The following is a 26,445-nucleotide window of genomic DNA, read 5'->3' on the forward strand; positions in this document are numbered from 1 at the left end:
TTTCAACATCCCCAATTTGTCATGTCTCAAGAATAGACAAAGATTGCCAACACAGATTGTGAGAAAAATTCATGCATAATAAATTTCTTTAAATTTTTCAAACTATAATCTTACTAATAAAGAAGCTTCAGTTTTCAACAAGACTAATTATGCCATCACTCCGATACACATCCCAAAGGTAGACATTATAACCAGTGTTGAAAATGCTACTAAACTCCTCTCACCTCATGAAGAGGCTTCATCCACAAGATTACTTAGTGCATCAGTTTTATTACACAGTCACATGCCAAAAAATAATTTCACAGCTTTAAAGAAGCTTTGAGAAGTTTCCATAATGATGAAAACTTTGAAAGATTGCTAAATGAAGGCGAGCAGTGACAGCACAGTAGTAAAAAAAACATTAAAGAGAAATGCAATCAGGAATATACAGTGAATTAGAAAGAAGTCAATGGATGCCATAGTGCGAGGAACAAACAGCCATGGTACCCACCATAATAAGATGTAATACCTCCTTTTGCTGATATGACTGCAGTAATCCTAATGGGCATACTTTCCACAGGCAATCAATGGGAATTTTGGAAAATTCTTCCTGTATGCATGTAATGAGGTCCTGGACCATTGTGAACATCTCTTGACTTCACCCAATGCTCCAGCCTACCCTACAGATGTTCAATAGGGTTATGATCAGGACTCTGTTGAGACCAGCCAAGTATGGTAATGTTCATGTCCAGCAGCAGCATTATGACATGGTGCTTTGCTGAAAGAGACAATGGTAAGTTCTGTAGAAATGAAATTACTTCACAAAGAAGCACTGCATTGTTCAGAAAGCTCAGATACCTCTTGAAGTTCAATGTCTGTGACACCACAAACAAACGTCCAAGGCCAAACAAGGAAAAACGTGACCATATTATCACACCACCACATCTGAATTTCATAGTTTGGATTACACACTCTGGTAAGAGATGATCACCAGGAATCCACCATACCCACACCCATCTGCTCAGCAGAGGGTGTAGCATAATTTGTCATTTCATAACACAGTTGTCCAAGCTTTCAGGTTCCACTGTATATGTTCTTTGTGCCACTGAAGACTACGCTTCATGTTAGCTCGGGTAGTGTGGGGCTTGCATATTACAGTCCTATCATTGAAACCCATGTTGTGAGCCTCGGATCTGAGTGTTTTTGTTCAGATGCGTGTTCCAATCAATGCCTGGAACTCTGCATTCAACATGTCGGCTGTTGAATGACGATTTTTACATGTTACCCTTCACAGCACCTTATCATCACGTGGTGAGTCGTCCATTGCGGGTAGCACTTGCAGTTGACTCCCCATCCTTCCATCTCAGTATGGAGCACTGATTACTGACCTAGGATGGACCAATCTGTCAACAATTTTCCAATAGATAGCCTGCAATATGGCATCCTCACACAATGTCTCTTTCAAACTCCATCAGTTTCCTTCTCACAGCCATTTCACCTGAACACAGTTGCACTGACTTGGGACCACTGCATTCCTCCACTCCAATTTATACCGGTTACAAACATGAGACTTATTACATGGCATAATAAACTTTGTCAATGGGGGGTTTCCATTGCCTTCTTTTCAAGATGCGTATATTTGGTGGGAGATAAGTTTTATAGCAAGATATAAGACCACTGTCCTGCTTACTGTAGGACTGAAGTGGCTTTAAAAAGTTCCATGTTAAGGTCTCTAAAGCAGGGTTTCCGAGGACTATGTAAAAAAATCAATTAAAAATGATAAAAATAGAAAAATAAATCCTTAGTCTCCCACTTACAGAAGTACTTTTGTAAGTGGGAGCCAAAAAAAAAAAACGAGAAACAACTAAGAAAAATAGTGGAAGAAAAGTTTGGTGAAGAATAAGCTGATTCATGCCAGATAGAGGTTGTCGTGACCTGATTTCTATTTTAAGAAAAAAATAGTTGAGAACTCATGGGTAATATAAACAAGGATCTAGAAAAAGGCATGTGATAAGTTGTTAAGAGGCTTTCTGTTCAAAACATTTCAATCAGAGGGTGTAAATGGGACATTATATAATGCAATACACAATCTATATTTGAGTTATAAGTCAGCAGTTAGAATTGAGAAAGAAACAGGAACATAATTTAATGTTAAATCAGGTGTAAGAACAAAGTGTACATTATCTCTAATAAAGAAGGAAAATGACATTAAAAGTGATATCAAAATAAGGGATGTTTATCTCAACAAGTAGTTAATGTCAAACTCTGAAATAATCCAGCAATTAAGAATGTTTCTAGCCAACCCTCAGACAAATGAGAGTGAGTGCAGGAATGACCGCTGGGAAAATGAGTATGAGTGTAGGAATGATTGTGAGGAGCTGAGAATAGTTTCCTAAGTTTCGAAAATGAATGGGAATGTAATGACATTATGTAAGTGTGGGTGCAGGGGAATGTTGAAATGTATGTAACATGAATGCCTGAAGTATCAGAAATAAAGAAGTAGAGTTTCTGGCATTGGTCAGCTCAACTTGGCCAAAAATTATTAGCACAGTGAGACCTGGCTGCCAAAGAATGATGTAGTTACAGGGGTAGAATGTAACAGATATTGTATTTTCAGAGAACACAGAGGGAAAAGGGTAGGAGAATGGGTATTATTAATGATAGCTGAAGAACTTCGATCAATAAAAATAGGATATTGGCCTCTATTTCCTGGTGAGATAGAGGCCAATAACACAAAATATATTTCTGGTTATTGCTATAGACCTGGGGATCCAGAAGAAAATGTGGATGATAGACATTGTAGCATGATAATTGCTTGGCCTACAATGAGTGCAAGCCAAGTAATTATCATGGAAGACTTCGACTATGGGGATATAGATTGGAAGGAAAAATGGGCACATAGCAAAATGGAAATGGAATTTATACAGTTACTAAGGGATGTGTGTTGGATGTAGTAATAGCATCAGAAGAGCTATATATAACTAGAGTAGCAAATTCACCTCTGATCTGAGAAAGTGACTATGCAGTTTTGTCCTGGGAGGTTGCTTGAAATGCAGAATTTTCAGTCAAAAAAGGGTTTATGTGGAACTACAAAGCTGGCAATTATGACAAACTTAGGAGGCAACTTGGAACAGTGCCACAGCATAAGAAGCAACATGGAAGGAATGTTATTAGTGATTGGGGATTGTTTGAGCAAGGCAGTATCACACTGCATATCCAGGGTCAGGAAGATTAACAAAGTAAGGATTAAATGGATGAGTAGTAATATAAAGCAGGAGCTGCAAAAAAAAAAAAAAAAGGAATGTGAATGGAATATAAACAAAAGGTGATCAGCATGCTCATGAGCAATATAAAGCACAGGCAAGAAAGTTAACATTTATAGTAAGGAAGGCTAAATAAGATTTTGAGAGAAAATTAGCAGCTAAGCAGGCCTAAGTAAATCCAAAAAGGTATTTTCACTATGCAGCAAATAAAAAAAAAAGAATTACAGAAAGTTAGCTTTACTCAGTGCTGATGGTAAGAAAGTGACAGAATCATTAGAAATAGTTCAGTTACTACGTGATCACTTTGCAAGGGTATATCATCCAGATGGTTACTTTGGAGTTGCTGTTGTGACAGAGTGATGTGAAAATTCAGGTCGATGAACTGGAGGTATACTCAGTATACTGAAAAATGTCAATGCGAATACAGCAGTGGACAGTATGTCAGCTCATGTGCTACAAGAATGTGCAAGTTAACTGGTAGTGCTTCTGATGAAGTTGTTTAATCTAAGTCTCAGCTCTAGCAAGGTTCCAAGGAAATGGAAAGAGACTAAGTTTCTATCATATCCCCCAGTCTTCGTGGAAAAGATTTAAAGTGTTGTTCAGCCTATGGTATCCCTTTAGTAACTTATATAAGACTGACACAAAATAAATTTTTTAATACATGGGGAGTAATGGGAAAACATGGGATCACACTTGGAAGGTGTCTAAAAGTGTGGTTAGTAAGGGTGTGCGGACTAGATTCTTTACGAATAAGTGGAATAGAATGCCAGGTGGGTGTGAGCGCTCACCAGTGAATAAGTTTAAGGAGATGTATGATAAGATGTGTGTTAATGGATAGCGTGGATGCTCCACATAATGAGCCATGACTCCATCATCATCAAATTCCTGACATGTACCCTCAAGGGGTGTACAGGATATGATAGTACTACATGAAAGACTTATATCAATACTAACTTCCTCTCTATAATTTTCCTCCAAATCGATCTGTTACCTGTCAAGACTCCAACATTATCAGATCTTATATTTCTATCTTCTAAGGCACTTTTTACCATATAAATCCACCTATATCTTGGTCTTCCTCTAGATCTTTTTCCTGCTAACCTACAGAGAACACTTGTTTTGCTCATCTTTCCTCTCCCAATCTGTTTAACTGACCATACCATCTGAGATTAGCTCTGCTTACACATTCCTGGATGCCAACAATGTCAAGTTCGTTCCTAATATCTTCATTTTTAATATGATATTGCCATCTGTTCATGCCACTGATCTTTCTCAGGACTCTCATATCAGCGGTCTCTATTCTTTGGTCAAGTGTTTTATTTCTAACCCAGCTCTCAGATCCATAAGTTAAAATTGGTTTGAACACTGCCTTGTATACAGCTAATTGAGAGTTTTGACTAATTTCTTTCTTATTCCACATAAATTTATTCAGTTGACTTCCTACCATACCAGCTTTGTGATTCTGTTGTCTATTTCCATATTTAATTTCCCATCCTCATTAAAAATCATGCCTAAGTAGCTGAAATATTCTATAGGTTCTCCATTCACAATGCAGTTGATATTTTCAGTGCTTCTGCATATTTTCATTGTCTTTGTCTTGTTATTGCTGACCTTCATACCATATCTATTATAAAAGTTATTCGATTCAGTCAGGGAATCTTGCAGACTTGTACTGGATTTATTTAGAAGTATAATATTATCTGCATAAACTAAAGAGCTGACATTAACATCTCCAATTCTGATATCAGGTTTAATACCACTTTCCTTCATAATGTGAAGCATATAGATAATGTACATCCTTGTTTGACTCCAACATCAAACCATCTTCCTGTACTTCCTTCAATTCTAACTGCTGACTTACAACTCAAATAAAGACTAAGTATTGCTTGATATAATGCCCCATAATACAACTGTAGCATTTTGAATAGATTCTCTCTTGACACCTTGTCAAACCTTTTCTAGATCTACAAAACTGAAATACAGATATTTGTTATATTATAATGATTTCTCAACTATTTGTCATAAAGTGAAAATCTGATCCTGGCAACCTCTATTTGGTTTGAATCCAGCTTATTCTTCACCAAGCTTTTCTTCCACAATTCTTCTCAACCATTTCTGAAGTATACTGGCATAAATCTTACCAGGAACACTCAGTAGAGAAATACCTCTGTAATTCTCACATTCAGTTTTATTTCCCTTTTTATATATGGATACTATGAGAGCTATATTCCAATCATCTGGAATTCGTCCCTCTGTCCAGGCCTTCTGAACTATGCAGTGCAGCCACTGTAAGACTTTTATACCTCCATACATGAGCATTTCTGGTCAAATATCATCTACTCCAACTGCCTTTCCACATTTCAGGTTTTTGATGGCTCTTTCTACTTTAAGTATGGATGTGTATATTCCTGATTGCATGTCTGTTGAGAGTTTCTTACCACTGTTCTGTCACTGATTATTTGCTTTAGCAATTTTACGAAGTAATTACTCCATACATCAGGTATATCTTTTTCTCCAGTTTTCATGTCACGTTCATCATCTCTAATTCCTTTTACAGCACTCTTTTCTCCATTTTTGAACTTTTTCGACCCTTCAGAATATCTTGACACCTTCCTCATATTTATTTTCTACGTTCTTATCGGTCTTACCATGACTTTTGTTTAGCTAGTTTTACACAGTGTTAAGCTTTCTTACATTTGTCTCTGTATTCTCGAAGAGCACAAGTTGGGTTATTTGCCAGGAACTTTTGATATGCTTCTTATTTTCCTTCACTGCCTCTAACTTCCTGTGTCCACCATGCAGTTCTAATTTTTCCATTCTTGCAAATAACCTCACCACATGCCTCTCTGGCTGAATCAATCAATGTTTTCTTCAGGGCTTGCCACTAAATCTCCAAAGTTTTTTTCCTGTTCTCAAACTCTTTTATTTTTTCTTCAATAATGTTTGTGTAATTTAGTCTACAGTTCACATCTGAGAGCTGCTCAACTTTTATTCGCTTTAAAACTTTCTTATATGTTATTCTTTTCAATATGAAATTCAATTTTATCCTGCTCAAGACTAAATGGTGATCACTTCAAATCCTTTGTACACTCTGGTGTCCTGAACCAGATAGAAAACGTCACTATCAACAATAACATAGTCAATGAGATTTTTCTTAATTCCTTTCCTCTTGTGCACATTTTTATGTTGGAAAAGTGTCTTAGTAATAACTAGTTCATGTCCTGAGCAGAAATCCAACAGGTATTTGCCATGATGGCTTTTTCTACTTCAAGTATGGATATGTATTCTGACTGAAGTAGAAAAAGTCATCAAAAGCCTAAAGTGTGGAAAGGCTAGAAAAATTGCTAAATGAAACAATCAGTGACAGCAGAGTGGTAAAAAAAACTGACTGTTTCATTTAGCAATTTTTCGAAGTAATTAATCCCCTCTTGACTCCATGGAGTACCCATATTAATAATAAAAGTTTGCAGGATTTCCACTAAACTGAGTAACAGGTGTAATAATAGATATGATATGAAAATCAGCATGAACATTCATTCTGAGGAATCTATAGAAGAAATAAAATATTTCAGCTGTCTGGGCATAATTATTAGTGAAGATGAAAAATTCAATGTGGTAATAGACAACAGAATTAGTCAAGTTGATGTGGTAGAAAGTCAAATAAGTAAATTGGATATGGAATAACAGAGAAATTGGTCAAAACGCTAAACTAGCTATATACACTGGTCAAACAACTTTTAGATACGGATCTGAGAGCTAGTTAGAAAGAAAACACTTGATCAAAGACTTTATTCTGCAGTTAAGAGAGAGAGAGAGAGATTAGAAGGAATGAGTAAATGATAAGAATCAATAATAAGAATCACAAAGAATCACTTGGCATCTTTAATTTAAAGTTAAACCATCTTTTTACTGGAGGCCTGAAATAATATTAAAATATCATGTTTGATCTGTAAAGAAAGGTTCCTAGTTTAACTCTAACTTGCTAACATTCCATTATGTTAAACGTTTGCAAGCTTATTATAAAATACTTTAAACACACAAATTTATTGTTCATATAAATGAATCTGATAGCAAGAATGGAGCTTACAGCAGAACATTACAATAAACAGTCAATTTTTATAATAGAACTGCTATAATGATCTCATTCACTACATAATGCTGTTAAGGTCTTGGCTAGTGTCCCCCACAGTATCGATGATATTATAAAAGAAAATACAATATAGCAAACATTCCACTATACTAAAACTATTTATTGGATCTCTGCAAGCACTTAAGGCTTCACTATAATCTCAACAGGCTTAATCCTTTGGATAAAAAAAAATTCCAACTATATAAGCATATTATTAAAAATGTTCTTTGGTTTTATTTTTTGAAGAGAGAGTTCTTCATAATCCATTAAATAAAATAAGTTGTAATATGTAAATGGAAAAGTTAAATGAACTCAATGGAATTACAACTGCAGATTAATTCATTAATCAAAGATATATGGAAAGAAATATAATGAAGTGCCATGGTTTGTTTTGCAACTAGAAACTGAGCTATTCAACTTAACAGAGATCTAGCTGCCAACAAAAAATCCTCCAACAATGAAATCGTACAGATATGTTTTTTTTTCTCAAGGAACACTTACAGCTATAAGTTGAAGTTTTACGATTTATGGCTATACAATTTTGAAAAGTGAATAAATGAGAATTAATAACTAATTACAAATAGCTAGAAAGTTTTCAAATGAAATGTAAATGTACAAATAATAATGTAATGATGATTCGGAATATAGTGCAGGAAGGAAAGGGGGAATAACAGAGAGAGAGAGACGAGTGAAGGAAGCCTCCCTTACAGACACAGGCTATTCCAATTGAAAAAATTTATATAAATAAGGCTACCATCATTTTTAAAAAAGGCGGCTAAAATGGGATAGTCCATATGCACTTCTTTATCCTCCAGAGTAGTGGTATTAATCATATTATTTTATGGGAAATCACAAATTTTATGGATATGGATTGTGTGAAAAAAAAGTTGAAAAACTTTCCATATAATATCTATAGAAAAGATGGATACAAAACATTTCCAAAGAACTTCAGCATATATCCTAATAAAACAAATTTTCAATTATTGTGAACAATATGTTCATGTGACTGAGGCTGAATTTTATTTTATTTGGGGGCGGGGGATTAGCACTGCATGAGAGATAATGCAGTGCTAATCCCCCGCCCCCAAATAGAAGTGTATTTTCCGATACTGTCAGTGTCACTAGGCACTGACATACAGATAGTGTTCAATTTTATTATATGCCTGTTTTTATATGTTAGAGTATATTATATAGAGAATATTACATTATATACATTATAGAATCCTGATCCTATGTGCAACATGTTAATATATGACATGCAAAACATGGGTATGTCCACTTAAACTCTAGCCAGTAGTATTATACTTTATAACATTATTCTTCACAAAAGTTTATATTATTGGACTACCATTGAATGAGAAGCAGTTATGATACCCATGCAGTGTGATAGAAATAAAACACTTAACATCAAAATTCCAGGTGGAAAAAATATATGCTACATATACAAAAAAATGCTACCAGTCCCCACCTCCTCTTCTCTCACAGCAGTGTGTGCACATGTGTAGCCACATACACTGCTGAGACCAGTACGTCATAAGCTGCAAAGTAAAGATAAACATAAATACAGCTTATGATATTAATTTTTTTTGTATATTTTGCCTGAAATAAATTTGAGATTAAAATAAAAGGTTAAAATAGTATCTTACGGAATGCCCATGCCCTGCCTGTTGGGAAGTTTCTTCGAATCTTGTTTGGTAATTTCAGTCTGAGGCCACTGCTCCCTGAAAAAATTGGAAATGTTACTTTAAAAATAAAATAACATTGCTTTCCAAATCATTTATATACACATAATTAAGTAATTTGGTTTTAAGTATCTCAGTTTAGAGGTCTATAAATTTTAAGATGACATGATTCCACAGCACATGGTGAAGATATGAAGAATCCAGCACTTTAAATCTACATGGGCATTATAACTGCAAATATGCACTGTGGTCATGTAACACATCCAATATATATACATTCACAATCTAAGAAACCTCTCTCTCCCAATTGCACAGGCAAAATGCACTGCTGTGTGTGTTTTAGATAACACAGAACTTCTGCTAGTGCTAATTCCACACACAGGTAATCAAAATAATATTTCTGGTAAAGCGTGAAACTCTGTACAATGCGGATGTACCTGTGGCTCTAAAATTTTCATTTACACTTATGGCAGCATTTCTTTGGTAGCTTTTGGAATTCATAACTCTTATAAGAACTAAATGCTAACAATGCCAATGCATATTTGGTAGAATAGTGATGTTCAAGCAACTACCAATAAGACATTACCAGATTGTGTATTAGGATAATGTGACATAATTAAAACCACCATGTTCAACAAACTGAAGGTGAAAATGTCAGCCTATTACAGACACTATGTAAAATATAGTGACTGTACTAGGCCCTGACAAATACCTGCTATGTAAAATAATCGAAGAGATGACATGAAATTAATACAAATGAAATCAGTGAAGGTATTTGCAAACTTGGAATAGGTTATATTTAGCAACAAGAAATGTGGGGAGTAAACAAACACAGAAAACTGATGATTTCTGTTATGACAAAAATAAATAACTATTAATAAATAAAAAACAATAAGCAACCAAGCTGCAATTAAGTTCTTATTCAGTGTTTCATTAGATCAGATAATTTATCCATTTATTAAACTACTGTGTTTATTTTCCATCCTGATTAGGCACACCTAACTAATAAGTATCCTTTATTCCTTAGAACAGCCCCACCTTATTCAGGGTACTAAAAGTGTTCCTAAGGAATGCAAGCATTATGTAGACTCAACTGTATTGTGTCATTACTTCTGCTATAATTTAATCTGAGGTAATGGCACAATGCAGTTCAGTCTGCAAACCACTCATTCCACTTTATCCCACAAATGAACAAGATCACGAAAATGCAAAAGCCGATGAAAATGAAGTATGATAAACAATCCTCACGTGTCTGAAGCCATTACTGAATGATCTGTGCCTTGTCGCATGGCACATTAACCATTACTAGAGATAAATTATGGCAAAACAGGGTAGGCCACACCTGGTTTGAAACAACATTGGACTATGACATTCAGATATCACTGAACTCATATTAAGGCAGCTGACTTGCACCAAGAAAACATCCCTCACCCTCATCATCAACAGACTGCAAGGCTGACATGTGGCTTGGCCATCAGTATGGAAACTTTGGAATTAAAATTTGGAATTGGAATTCTTTGGACCAAATGACCTTTTTCTACTTTCCAAGCATCAGCAGTGTTTCTGTGGCCACTGTATTCCTTCTGCTACAAAGTCTAATGCGCTGTACATTCACTGCTATATGACCAATTGTGATCCATGTTTTAAACTGTACAATTCATATAACTCTCCACTGATCTCTCTCATGTCAACAACCAGTTTCTAGCTACAGGCCTGCCCTAGCATCTCTGTTCTTCAACTAACAGACTGTAGGTTTGACTCCCACTGTGCACATGGATTTACAAATGTTATAAGATGTATATGAATTTTATTACCCAGCAACACCACCACAACCTGCTTAATTTACAAGTCTGAAGTGGCTTGAAAAAGTTCCATGTGTGATCTCTAGAGTAGGGTTTCCAGATAGCCTAAGGGTATCCAAAATAATAAATGTGCCATAGATTTACTACCTTTTGTAAGCTGGATTGACCTACCACTGGATGCAGGGCCTACAGTTCTCATAATACAATAATCATATAATGCAAATTTTGACTATGCTCAAATGACCTTAAATTCATGATGTTGACCAGTTGCACTGAAATGAACATACACATTTCATGGTGCCTATCTGCTTTATATGTTGTCTTTATAGATATCTGACACTATCTCTGATAATCCATGTATGAGAGAATGTACCTAATGAACTGACTTCTAAGCATTTTAAGTTGACATTATTCATGCTTATGTAAGGACTATGGCTTAGTATAGTTCCAAATGTGGACCCTATAGACTATATAATAGCAGGTGTGCCACAAATGAAAGACAATTGTATTGCCAGACTGCATAAAAAGGAGGGGGATAGGGGTCATGAGGGATCGGCTTTATAAAATTATAATTAGCTGGCCTGGTTGGCCAAATGGCTAACGTACCCTCTCTACAGACAAAAAGGCTGTGGGTTCAAATCCCACCGTGGGCATGGATGTTTATGATTGTCTGTGGAAATACTAGTGGTGGTGGTGGTAGGCTGTAGATGCCGTTGGTTAGTTGTAGTTGGTGAAGAGTTGCAGAGTAGGTGCCCTCCCTCGATGAGTCTTTGGACTCCCTGGAGGTGTTAGATGATAATAATAACTGGAAGATTAAGCCTGCTGTGAAACCTAAACCTAATAGTTTTAGAATGCATGTAGTCAGCAAGCTCACATAATTCATCACATTAAATTGACACTATGTTTTTACTTCGTGTTTTTATTTTATTTTAATGATTATTAAAGTTAAGACAGTAGCGTAAGGTGTAGTACACTTTCAAAGAAGAGTAATTTGAACTAAGCAAAATATCACCATTTTGATTTTCACACAAACTTTATAATGAAATATTACAAATTTGTTATTATATCCTCTCACCATCTCTATGGTCTAATCTTTCCTAAGAAATGATGATACAAATTCACAGAAAGCAATATATCAGCGATTGCCAACTTATGTACACTCGTGGAACGACTTTTTTATTTCATTCAAATAGCCAGTGGATAGCACAAGATTTCAAAGCCCTTATTCCCTTATAAGGAATAACCACAAATATCTTATTATATATGTAAAAATTAATACCCTACACAGGCAGCCCTCGATTTACGGCAGTTCAATTTACGCCGATTCACAATAATGACGGATGCCTGCACACGCTTTCTTACCGTAATCTGACTGAGAAATGATACTAGCAGGCACGCTAGTGTTTGAGTGTTTACCGAGCTACTACGACGTATATGTACCAAACCTAGTTTTACTGTTGAATCTACCTAATTGTTCTATTTATTTTTTTTACATACATATTTAAATTGATAAAGTACGTAATTACATACCATGGCTGATAAAAGTACAAAAAAGTTAACAGAACTTGGTGTTAAGAAGGCACGGAAATCAATCACACTTGAAAAGAAGATGGAGGTGATTCGAAGAATGGAAGGTGGGCAGACACATGCTAATGTCTGTAGAAGTATGAACTTACCTCCATCGACTGTTACTACAATTATGAAAAATGCAGATAGAATAAAACAGTCTGCACAACAATCTACGACAGCACTAAATGCAAAACATGTAAGTTATAGCAGGGGTAAACTTCATGAAAAAACTGGAAAAATTATTATTATGGGTGGATGAACTGAATCAGAAAAACATTCCTCTGACACAGGCTGTTATAACTAAGAAAGCAAAAACAATTTTTGAGGATCTTAAAAAGACAGATGGAGGCGAAGATCCTGATGAATGGGATATCGGCCATTCATCAGGTTGGCTCGCAGGATGTGGGTGACAATTCATCGGCATGTTAATATACTGGTGAAGGGTTGCGAATTGTCAGGGCCTTCACGGACTTAGATAAGCAGAACGGCTCATAGACAAGTTCGGCTGCTCAGCTGATTCGTCCCCTGGTCATCTACGCTTCTGGGCTAACTGATAGCTCGCAGCATGGCTTCATCCTTGACCTCACTCTAAGGCTTTCTATCACGTCGTCTCTTCGTATGCTAATTTCTTCTCTGTGCAAAAACTCTCCCTGTGTCTCTGGAAGTCCCATCTTATATTCCATCAGTTCTGAGACCCTAGGTTCAGTTTTCTAAACCCCGCGCACTCCTTGCGTGCACTTACGCGAACCCCTTACATTGTCATATGATTCCTGGTTTCTGGAACCTTCGACACGCACATTTTCTTTCACACAATAGCTTTTTATTTCACTCGCATAAGAGTTTGATTAAGGCATCCGCAAACAATTTTTGATTCATCCACGACTTCTTATATCTCCACTAATGAACTGGAAGAGTATGCTTCCTAATGCTTTTGAAGGCTCATGGATTCTCACTGTGCTATATCACGAATGGTTTCAGTTTATGTCCAGCCACATTACCCATAACAGAATCGTAACATGGGCATGAAGAGCTTTGAAACTAGGTATAGATTTTAGCTTTTTCGTGGATGAGTGTCAGCTCGGGCATTTTTTTCACAAACAAGGACGTCTCATCCATATTAAATATTTGCAGCAGCAAATAATTTTCCTCCGTAATAATTTTAATCAATTTTTCCACAAACTCCTTGGCAGCCTTCTCAGCACTTGCAGATTCCCATACATTTTCACATTATGCAGCGCAAAACGCTGCTTGAATCTCATGAACCAACCGGAAGAAGCACTGAATTCGTAGTCATAATCGGGTTTTGCTTTCTCTTTCATCATGTTGAAGAGACTTAGTGTCTTAGCAGTTATGGCCACAGTGCTAAGGGGTATGCGCTTTTGGTTCAGGTTCTCTATTCATGATGCAAGTAGCTTTTCCATATCACCGATAGGACCTTGTCGTTGCTTCATGACTTTTGTCAGTTTAGTGGAGCAGATTCTTTCACAACCTCTACGATTTTATCCTTATTTTTCAAAATGGTCATCACTGTAGAATGAGACCATCCAAAGTCATGTGCAATCACATTGACGGGCTTACCAGCTTCATGTTGCTTTATAACTTGCAAGTTCGTTTCAAGATCAATTGCTCACCTCTTTTTCTGAGATTCTTCACTAGGTTTTTTGGTTGTGCGTGTAGGGGCCATGTTGCACAAAACATCATGAAATACTTAACAATAAATATACAAATAACCTCTTTCTCAAACACAAAATCAACAGAGGAACTGTTGAAGACACGTACCGACTGCCGAGGGAGGTTGCCGGTGAAAGCGCTGTTGCCACTGTGCATGCTTTACCTTACGCTCGCTTGCGTCTTGTTCGAAAGTATAGACGAAAATGTTATTTATTACCTTAAGGGATCACGGACGTATCTTCGAAAGGACATAACTCAAAAGGACGCAAGTCGAGGGATGACTGTATTTATATTTTTTTTCTATTACTGATTCCTGGTTTAATTCTTTCAGAATTTCTTCATTTCTTTTGTGATCAAACAGAGTATACTTTGCAATTTTTCTCATAAACTTCATTTCAGCTGCTATTAATCTTTGTTTGTCTTTTTGTTTTATTGTCTAGATTTCACTTCCATACATTAGAACTGGGCTAATGTACTGTATACTTTTAGTCTGGTTTGTTTTTGAACTAGGTTTGGTTTAAATACAGAGTTAATTACATCTGTTATTTTTAAGTATTTTGCAATTTTTAAGTTTATATCTTTTTCATATATAATCATACAACCTAGGTAGAAATGAGACAATTACAGTAATTCCCTCCCCCATCAGGACCCACTATGTATTACATTAAGTCTGATGGTAAGTCTTATACGTTGACTATTCATAACTGTATTTTTAAAGATATTACAACGTAAACTAATATATTAACTCAAATAAATTTAATTAAGCTTCCAATATTTCAGCAAAAGTCTAATTCATCTTCATTACTTGGTGTAGAGACTATGTGCACATATATTGTTATATTTTGTTCCCTGATGATGACAGTCTAACTTTGCCAAAATACTGGAAGTATTAATTAAATTTACTTTAGTTAATATATTACTCGACATTGCAATTTCCTTAAAAATAATTATATATTACCTTATATTACAAAAAATAAATAATCATGAACATTCATTATAAATTTCATTTAATTTTATCTTATGTTAATTTTGAAATCTTAATTTTATATGCATATAATAATTTGTATAATAATGTATTTCTATTGAAGAACTGGTCTTAATTTGCCTAAATCTTTCATGCTTTTTTTTTTCTAGAGACACAATTCATGTATCACAGCCACTCAGTATTTTAAATACAACACACACTGACCTTTTTTTTTTATAAACTCTAATCATATTTTTTTTACTCTAACAAAATCAATCAATCATTAACAAACATTAATATCTGAACAAGAACAAAACACTACACGAAATTATATCAGACTAGTCATTCAATAAGAGTACACTGTCAATACATACACACACACACACACACACACACATCAGAGATGTCATGTGCCCATTTCGGTTGGGTGTACTGTCGTGCGCCTTATGCAACCTGCAATACAAAATTTACATCAATTTAACCATATGATTATATTTTTATCGATGTACGAATGTTTAAGAGTGCATGGTGCATCAGTACTATTTTTTTAATTGGTCTAATGCAATTTAGGATAACATTGAATACTTTATCAATTAATTGTAACCAATGCATGGAGTGGGAGATAATGTGTTAAACAAGTATTGTGATATGTCTCATGTACTCAGTTTTGCATTTTTGTGTTTGTCCAGTAAATTTGGAAGAGGAGAATGAGGCTTACCTCCTTCGACTACAATCAAACAATCTGCAATGCTCTGGCATAAAACGGGATTCAGTAGATCTTCAACACTGTTTCTCATTGTAAATAAGGGCAAAACAGTTACAAATTATATATAGAAAAATATACATAAAAAAACTTTTCTATATTGTTGTCCTAAAAATTTCAATTCACACTTCATGCACGCAAAACAAATGAAATTCAGAAAACAAAAACAGCAACTCAGACAACGATCAATTGGATAAGTTGACACAATAACCAATCACAGATACTGATTTCTGGGTGCCATTGTCTCAGTGCACACCCTGCGTTGCCTTCTGAGTGGTTTAAAACCACTGAAATGCTAAGAATTTGACCTGATGTGCCATTTGTACATCTGTTCAAAGGACTCAAAGGTGTCCACATAAAGGTAACCCTCGTATAACGCAGATGTTAGATTCCATAGAAATGGCGCGTTATACGAGACTTAGATCACATAGAAAAAGTAGGGTTAGGTTCCGAAAATTTTTTTATTATTATTTAATTATATAAACGACGACATATCCAACAAAAACATTTTTCTTCTTCTTCTTCTTTTACTACGTGTTATTCCCGCTTCCTATGCAGGGTCCATGTGTTACTTAGATGTGACTTCTTGTTAGTACTACTCCCAACCGACCTGTCGCCTGGTCTGCCGCTGGGGGGGGTATATATTTGACTGTAGAGGCATATGTTCATGGGGCCGGTTTGCCTGCTTCCAGGATGAAAAACGCCAGATAAACTGGCAGGAAAAATCCTACTGCCCGTGCCCAAGACCGGCTAACCTGGCTATGTCTGAGGAAGATCCTCAAATTCTTCACGTCTATGACGGGAATCGAACCTGGGATACTCCTTCCCCAGGCATATGGTTGCAAAGCGCAAAGCCACTAGGCTAACTGCACAGACAAAAAACAATATTTTTATTAATTCAGGCAATTCATGTAAATTAAGAAAACAAACTATGAGACAAATACGTAGCATAAAATTATAAAAATTACAAATTGTACATAAATTTCATTGCACATAATGCATAAATGTTTTAGACACAATAAAATAACATGCATATTTTAATCGTCATCACTGTCTTCAGAAATAACATTTTGTAAATGTTCTTTAAGTAGTCGTTACCACTTTTTTTTTTTTTTTTTTTTTTTAAATGTTGGGCCCATATACAGGAGGTTGATTGGTCAACCTATAGTACATTAGTACTGTGTATGGGTGGTGGGTTGGGAAAGGAGGAATTTGTTTACATTTGATTTGAATGACTTTAAATTGTATTCGTTGGGAAACAGCAGGTGGGAGACTGTTCCACAGTGCAGCAGTTGCAGGGATGAAGGAAGAGGAAAAGAAATTTGTTTTGTTTGTTTCTAGGTGTACTGTGAAGGGATGTTGTGCAGCAGCTGCACATGTTCCAATGAACTTAGTACTGAGCGGAGGAATTATTGATGTTATTTCAGATGAGCATTTCCCATGGAAATATTTGTAGAATATACTTACTGCAGAGACCAAACGTCTGTGTGAAAGTGGGGGAGAGAGAATTGGTAAGGGATGGATCATTGATAAGTCTAATTGTCCTCCTCTGTATTGAGTCAAGCATTTTGAGAGAGCTTTTAGGGGCCCCACCCCATATGTGGGAGCAGTATTCAATAATTGAGCGGATTTGTGACTTGTATAATGTTAGTAGCTGTTTAGGGGTAAAGTAACGTCTTGGGCAGAAGAGAAATCCTAGTTTTTTTGAGGCTGAGGATGCAATGTTTCTGCCAGGAGAGGTTTGATGTGAGGGTGATTCCGAGAAACGAGATCTCAGGCTGTCTGGAAATTTGAGTGTGCATCCAGACAGAAAACTGGCGATCCACCTACAGAAGTTCTGGGTCAGACCGAATGATGGTAGTTTGCCTAGGCCTTTGTGCCAGACCCGGTCAAAGGCTTTAGAGATATCTAGTGCAACACTTGAGATTCGCCAAACCTCTCCATAGCAATTGTTCAGAGATGGGTGATGTATGTGAGTAGATCTCCTGTTGATCGGCAGTGGTGGAATCCATACTGGTGGTCATTTAATTGGTAAGTATCTTCAAGATAGTGTAGGAGGTGGGGGTGGGAATTGATGATTTTTTCCATTACCTTTGACAGGACTGAGGTAAGCAAGATAGGGCAGTAATTGGATGGCAGTGACTTGTCACCCTTCTTGGGAATGGGCTGAATATAGGCCAATTTCCAGTTTGTGGGATAGATTCCAGTGGAGTAGGAGAGTATATATAGGTGACATAGGATAGGGGTCAGTTCTAGAGCACAATTTTTCAGAACAATTGGGAGAATGCCATCGGGGCCAGGAGACTTTTTTGTGTCTAATTGGGACAGTATTTTTCTGATTTCTGGGATATAAGGGGAATTGTATGTTGGGTGTGTGGAATGGTTGGGGGACATTTACCATCATCAGTTATGCATGCATTTGAAGCAAAGTATGAGGCCAGAAGATTGGCTTTTTCTGTGGGTGATGAGGCAGTAGAGCCAACAGGGTGTGATAGGGGTGGGAATAGTGTTGGACAGAAATTACGGCCAATTGCTTTGGCAAGAGACCAAAAGGCTCGGCTGCCGTTTGGACAGGCTGCTAGTTTCCTGCTTTTTGCTCTTTCGAACTCTGTTTTGGAAGCGTTGATTGTTTTTTTTGCATCTATTACGGGCTTCGGTGTAAGCTTTGAAGGAGAATGAGGTTTTGATTTCAGCCAGTTGTTGTATGTATGGTGTTTCATCTCTACAGCCTTGGCACATCTTTTGGAGAACCTGGGTTTCGTTAGGGAATGGCAGTTCAGAGTGTTGTGTGGAATGTACGTATTCAGGATTACTTTGGTAATAAGCTCAGTGCATATGTTTGAGTTGGAAGGCCGGAAGCAATAGTCCAACCATAAGAATGCGGCATAGAAGTTGCGGAGGCTGTCCCACTTGGCACTGTTATAGTGCCAAACTACTCTTGTATAGGAGTGTCTGTGTAAACATTGTTGCATGGGGGAGGAGATGAGCACTAGGTTGTGGTCAGAATTGCCTGGGGGGCTCACTACTTTCACTGTGTATTTGGAGGGGTCACTGGTGAGGAAGAGATCTAGAGTGTTTGGGGAGTGGTTTAGGTTGTCTGGTATTCTGGTTGGCATCTGGACAAGTTGTGTAAGGTCGTTGGTGATGGCAAATGTTTCTGCATCTCTGCCTGCAAGATCTGTACAACTGGAGGAGGAAAGCCAGCTAGTGTTGTGGACGTTAAAATCTCCTAGAAGGATGATTTCGGTGTTGGGAAAGTGGGATTTGAGAAAGTCGACTTTTAGGGAGAGGAAATTAAAGAGCTCAGGGTGGTTGCATTGGGGGAGCGATACAGGCAACAGATGAATTGAACTGAGTCGGGAAGGGATACCACTTGAAATCTCTTGGACATCATTTGTATAATTCTCATTGCATACTTCGGCTGGTTTAGTCATGAAGGCTTTTTCTTCGATAGGTGTGATGATGTGTTCGCTATTTGGCTGCATGGCCTAGACACACTCAAAAACTTCCTTTCACGCCTAAACAATCAACACCCCAGGATCTAGTTTACCTTAGAAAAAGAAAACAATAACAATTTCCCTTTCCTAGATACTCTGATCACACGCCAGCCTAATGGATCCCTGGCTTTCTCAGTTTACAGAAAATCTACACATACAGGTAGATACATTCACCAGCGTTCACACCATCCCCCCCTCCCAACAACATGGGATTATAAAAACCCTATATAAGAGGGCAAAATTAATCAGTTCAGATAACAATGCCCTTACTACTGAACTTATTCTTAACACCTTTGTAGCCAATGGATACAACCCCCATAAAATCCAAAAAATATTAAAACCAGTTAACCTCAACCCCCTCCCCTAGACTACTCTAAATCTGTCACTATTCCTTATATTCATGGTACTTCTGAAAAGTTAACAAAAATCTTAAAAAAGTATGACTTGACAACTTGTTACAAACCATATTAAAAATTGGCATCTCTCATCTGCTCTCCCAAGGACCAGCCACTTCCTCTAGACCTACCTGGAGTTTACCAGGTCCCTTGTAGTTATAAACTGTCTTACTATGGCCAAACAGGCAGGACTGCTATTATCAGGATATCTGAACATAAGAATTATATCTGTTTCCATCGTTATAGCCACTCAGGACTTGCTGGCCATGCCTTGGACACCTGCCATAAAATAAGTTGGAAGAAAGCTTCTTTACTACACCACAGCAAGTTTAAATATGAGAGATTATTCTTAGAATCAGTCTCAGCCTTAAAAATCTCCCCAAACCTCAATAAATTTGGATGCATGAGACTACCCCAAATATGGGAGGCTTGCATTCTTAGAACATCAGCCCAAACAGTCAAGATTAATATCCAATTTGGCCCTAGATGGCACCCTTTAGGACTGACTTCAGTTGTTTTCTTCGGCCATTTTTGCTCAGTGTTAGTGCCTGCGTGCACATTTCATTAAGTTTCATGTTCCCTGAAGATGGTAATGTAACATTACTGAAATATTGGAAGTATTAATTAAAGTTATTTAGTTAATAGAATAATATACGTTGTTCTTTCCTTAAAATTAACAGTTAGTATATAAGATAATCAGAAACATTAACAAAAAATGGAGTCCAAAGCAGAGCCATAAATGATGAAAATGGTGAAATCTTGGTGAACACAGAAGAAATAGGAGAGAGAGACAAGATACTGCACAGAGTTATTTAAGACACAGGGAGATGATGCAGTCCAAAAGAAGTTAATTGAATTAAATATCGACAAGCACAGTGAGAGAAACATATACCGAGAAAGGTTGTAAAGGTAGTAAAACATCTGAAAAAATATAAAAGCCCTAGGAATGATGAGATCACTGGAGAGATGCTGAAACATAATGGTGAGGTGATCACAGACAAACTATACTGGTTGTGCAATATGGTTTGGGATGAGGGTGAAGCAGCAAAAGAATGGACAAGATCAATTCTAATATCCATTCACAAAAAAGGAAAGCAAAATGGAATGCAGAAACTACAGAACAATTCTCTAAAACAGAAAAAAATAAGGAAATTAATGGCAGAAAATGAGCAAACAGGATTTAGAAGAGACAGAAGTACTGTGAACCAAATATTAATACAAAGATAGATTGATTTTCACAAAGAATGACAGTACAGATCAGAAAGACACCAGCTGTACTCGAATCTTATGAAGAGGACAGGAACCTGATATGTCTATTGCAAAACATCAATGACAATGCAGAGGCTGCTGTGAGAAATTGTGGAGAAATAGGAAGATGGTTCTGGAAAATAAGAGGCAAAAGACAAGGAGACCCAATATCTGCTTGCAAGCATCTCTATCATGCTTTTGGAAAGAACAATGGATATCATAAAGGATAATACAAAGGGAATTTTAATTCAGGGTACAAAAGAAATAATTTGCAATTTGAAGATGACAGTCACTATTGGAGAAAATGAAGAGGAACTAGAAAGAACAAGTACTGAAGTTAAGTGAAGAAGAAAAGAGACAGGTTGATAATGAACATTGATAAAACAAAAATGATAATATTTGGAGAGAAGAGGATGCAAAAGCAAATAAAGGTCAACTGACAAGAGCTGGAAGAGGTTAGGAGCTTCACATACCCAGGGAGCAACATAATACATGATTTAGAATAAAAAAGGGATAACATTGTGAATAATAAAAGTGAAAATAAACCTATAAGCAATGGACAAAATATGGAAAAGTAAATCAGTGAGCCATCCCATAAAGCTAAGACTGATGGAAACATGCATATTCATGCTCTCTATGGTTGTGAGACAAGGGTAATGGGCAAAGCCTCTTTAAGACAAATATTAGCTTTCAAAAGAACATGTTATAGAAAAATTCTACAAACTGGAGGAGTGCAAAAGGTAACAAATGAAGAAATGTACAGAAAAGAATGTTATTCATTCTCCAGATATGTCCAAAAAAAAAGCTTAATTTCTTTCAGAAAATAACTTGAATAAAACTGAAGCTTTTTAACATATCTGGAGAATGGATAACAATAGAAAGATCAAAACCTTGATGCTTATTACAATGGATGGTATAAACAGAAGAGGATGGCAAAGGTAAGAGTAGGTAGATGTGAGAGTGGTATGGAAAGAGTTTGCAGGATTTGGGTCACCTGGCAACAGACAGAGAAAGAGCAAAGAATGGTGAAGCATGCAGACACCAATGGGCAATGATGATGATATACACCTCATGTGAGGGTCAAAACACAGATTTTAGCATTCAAGCTTTTATATTAAACAGTAGCTGACTCAGTAAACCAAATGACTGCTGTTCACTGTTTACTTTCACTTGAATGAAAGGATCAGTCCAAGAAATTATCTGATCTCATGCAGCAGATTGGGTATTATCAAATGTGAGAAAAGGTGAAATACGGTGTTTCTTACATGAAATAAGACAGGATTCTGTCATGTGGCACTGAAGTTGTAAAGACTGCATCCTTACTCCTATTCAAATGTGTCAAGCCACATTCAGTGCTTCCACAATCAGTGCCTTAAATGATCAGCATTTAAGGCACTGACTGTAGAAGATCTGAGATCTTCCATAATCAGTTCTGAGATTAGTGATAGGTCATTTATGAACAGGAGGAAACATGAACTAAAAGTACAAAGTCCTCCTGAATATATTCTAGCACTGGTAGGGAAAATCTGAAGAAAGGAAGCTGGCCACATAACAAAAAGTGAGCAACAAACGAGGAAATCAGCAAACCAATTGTGAAGGACAGATGATGGAAAACATCTGATGCATCACCACTTTCTGGTGTACAAGCATATCCTCAATATGAATCAGACACCATGACAGTCCGGTACAATACTACACTGAGTTAGCTTTGCATTAGAAATACCCACCCCCTTAACATATTCGGCATAATACTGAAGTAACATTCGATATCACATGCGACTACTATAAATGGGTACGCCTATCCTCCGTACATAATCATTAAACATTTGCCAGTAATGGGGAACATGCCAACATAAGCCAATTTGACTGCAGGCAGATAGTTGAGACACAGAGAGCAGGTACCAGTATTTCAGAAACAACTGCACTTGTTGGTTGCTCCCATACTACTGTATCAAGGGTGTACCAGGACTGAATTAACCATGAACAGACATCCAACAGAAGGCCTCACATTGGTCAGCCATAGTTAATCCTTAAGGTGAGTGCCAGGTGTCACGACTGATATCTCAGCAAGGACGTGCAACAGTCATGCAGCTCATACACACCCACTAGTATAACAGCAGGGCAGTTTGACCCATTTCAACATGCACCATGTGGCATAACTTGCTTCACCTGGAGACCAACAAGGTTACCCATGATGTCAGCCAGGCATCGCACACACTGCCTCACATTGGCCAAGAAATGTTGGCAATGGACCCTCGACAGATGGAAAAAGATTATCTGGAGTGATGAGTCCTTTCGTGCTGCACCATGCTAATGACTGAGTTTGCATTTGGCATAAACAGCATGAAGCCCTATCCCCTGATTGCACACTTGCCTGATGAAGGTGGTGTTATAGTCTGGGGAGCTTTTTCCTGGCATGCCCTAGGTCTGTTGGTTATCATCACACAAACACTGAATGGCAAACACTACAGGGATCTGTTAGCTGACTATCTCAATCCATATCTGTAGGAGGTCTACCCCAAACACAGTGCCATCTTTCAACAGGACAATGCACTTTGTCATCGAACTCGTATAACTACTGAGTGGTACAGGACAACGAATTGGGTGGTCTGCACCACCTGGCCAAAAATTAGATTTCCTAGAATGCTTCTTTCTAAACACAAAAATCGTCTGACTGAACAAAATAAAATTTCCCCAATACAAAATTGTAATACATTTGTATACCATATTGCTTATTTTCAAATCCACATTTCTTCCTAACCTTTCATAAATGGTATTTTAATTCATTAATTATAAAAATCAAAATTCTCTTTCCATTGCTAAGAGGTGGGGGGTACTGGTAAAAAAAAAAAAAAAAAAAAAAAAAAAAAAAAAAAAAAAAAAAAAAAAAACTTTCTGTTCTAAGTAATGGAATGCCCAACACATTACATAATCTGTTCCAAATACACGGGGCAAGAGGACAGCTGAAGAATGCATGTTCTACTGTTTCAATCGGTAACAGGTTGGATATCCAATGTTAAACTACCTTCATTTGATGGTATTGGCTGGAAAGTAACCAGATGCAATTCTCCAAGCAAGATCTCTCCTCTTAGGGTATCCTTAGAACTTCATAATTGGACCTTTATAATCATTTACTCCAAACAGGAGAAGATGAAAACCCAAGCAGTACTGGAAAAGGTCTGCATGTGTGATGAGTTTGCAACATTTTATGGCTATTTGAAGCTGTATTGCTTAAATAGCAGAATTTTAAGACTGGAAGTCCAAAGCCTCCATGCTTCTTTGATAAATGAAAGAAATTCCTTTTTAACTTCTTGGTATCAGCTGGACCAAAAAAATTGCACGAGCTTACAATATAATTGCTGTTCTTCAGTTTCTGTAATATTTATTATGTACAACTGAACAGGGAAGATTATGGTTTTAGAAGAAAAGGAAAGGGGCAGAATTTTCCAGTCTTCTAAGGTTTCAATGTTTTTGTATATAAGTTCTTGAACTGCTAATATTGGGTAAGTGGAGAAGGGAATTCGAAGTATAGTGAGGGATTCTCTCTTAGAGGTTAGTCCAAAAGGAATGTCTCCAAGATCCCAATTTCAAAAAACTTTTAATTGCTGAATTTTTCCAAAATACCAATGTGTGTGGAATCATCATCCCTCAAAGTGTCTACTACACCATCTGCATACGCTAATACCTTAATTTAATTCATAGTTGAAGGAACTGTTATTCCTTGCACAACGTGTATTGTCAACTTCCTGCAAGAAAGGTTCAAGAACCGATGCAAAGAGTAATGGACCAAGAGGCCACCTTGATTGACTCCTTTTTGAATTTTGACTGGGTCTGATAGGAACCATTAACTAGACGGTGGGTAGTTGAATTGGCATAGGCTCCTTTAATAATGGATAGCTTTTTTACCCATGCCAATTTGCTGGAAAGGGATGCCAGACATTATCAAATGCTTGAGTAAGGTCTACTGATAGCACTGCCATTGGCTGCTTTTTTTTTTTATCACGAAACAGAAACACATTAAATTCTACTGCTCGGCCTGGAACTCCATACCTGTATATTTTTAATTATGCACCTCATTCCTACTTTGAGCTTGTTATTGGTAATGCACAAAAATATCTTGTAATCAGTATTAGATAGAGAAATAGGTCTTCAGCTGTAAATTAAGACAGTGGTTATTAACCTTTTATAATCACAGCCCTTCTAAGTATCCTAAAATATTTTTGCAGCCCCCTAGTTTGTAGTAACATAATAATAATTAAACCTTTTTTAAAAAATAGTGGTTTTACTTACTGATTATAATGACAAAAAAAAAAAAAAAAAATCCTGAAAGAAATCAACTTTACTTAAATATTACTGTAACAACTTTAGGAAATTTATTTGATTTAGAAAATCAAATGATGTTCTTTGTTTGCTCATTTAATAACAGGTAAATTTTAAGAAATAACAAATCAGTATTACAGCACTGAAAGCTTCGAAAAGTAATTGCAATCAAGTAGCACTTAACAATATTAAGTTCTATGCATTCGTACTAGTATTGTTTAAAACTTCAGAGAACCACTTCTATCACACGTCCGGTAAGCAGATGTCACGACTTGCAGTGTTGCCAGCAGCGAAACGTGGACTTGTGACGACACCACAAAAGAAACTACTGCATTAAACTGCATAATTCAGATTACTAATACAGAACAATACAAGTTTGAAACAAAGTAAAATAAAGAGCAAAAAATAATTATTTTAAGACATTTCAAAATTTTAAAAACTAGAACTGTCCTATACATTTTCCACGGCCTCCTAGGGGGCCGCAGCCCACCAGGTAAGAATCACTGGATTAAGGTATAATCTCTATTAGTTTTTGGAATGAGGACAGATGGCTTGCTGCAAATTCACTTGGTATGTGTCCTGACAAAAGAAAAGAATTAAACAGTATAACTAGAATGGGAAGAATAAAATCTCAGGCCTCGCAGTAAAATTTTATCCCTTAGACCAGAGATTCTCAACCTATGGTACGCGTACCACTGGTGGTACATGAGCTACTGCCGGGTGGTACGAAAACAGATTTGCTTACTGGTACATCTAATATCTTGAATTAAATATAGTGGTACGTCACTGGAAAAGGTTGAGAACCCCTGCCTTAGACCATCAGGTCCTGGGGATTTTCTTGTCTGGCATTCTGTGGTGGACATGTCTTCACCATCAATGCAGATTTGAGTGATAGTTCTTTCTTTGAGGAATTTAGTGAATTGTCAATTGAAGAATGCAGTTGAAGGATTATCTGCTAAGTGCTGCTGTATTCTTACTTTAAAATTTCTTTCTTCTACTTATTTTTGCCTATCCACTTCTATCTCTGTTAATGTTTCTAATGATGTTGCTGCATTCTTGACTAGTGCACTGATTTGCTACGAACTAACTTGTCTTTCTGGGGGTCTTTCAACTTTTTTCTTTTGAGGAAAGCCTATTCCTTTCCCCATTCAATTCGATCTGTT

General features: G+C 36.7%; 1 protein-coding gene across 2 annotated transcripts in view; it reads right to left on the minus strand.

Moving 5' to 3' along the window:
• Window positions 1–26,445, minus strand: part of LOC150093418 (RNA-binding protein FXR1-like) — a 272,912-nt gene that overhangs the window by 200,289 nt on the left and 46,178 nt on the right. For both annotated transcript variants that reach the window (XM_090413280.1, XM_090413279.1), the window contains exon 3: window positions 9,018–9,092. In XM_090413280.1, coding sequence (XP_090269406.1) covers window positions 9,018–9,092 — 75 coding nt within the window. The remainder of the gene's footprint in view (window positions 1–9,017; window positions 9,093–26,445) is intronic.

This window comes from Typopeltis vanoorti, chromosome 24 (assembly GCF_054136105.1).
Source record: "Typopeltis vanoorti isolate ZY-2024b chromosome 24, IOZ_Tvanoo_1.0, whole genome shotgun sequence".
NCBI classification, from domain to species: domain Eukaryota; kingdom Metazoa; phylum Arthropoda; class Arachnida; order Uropygi; family Thelyphonidae; genus Typopeltis; species Typopeltis vanoorti.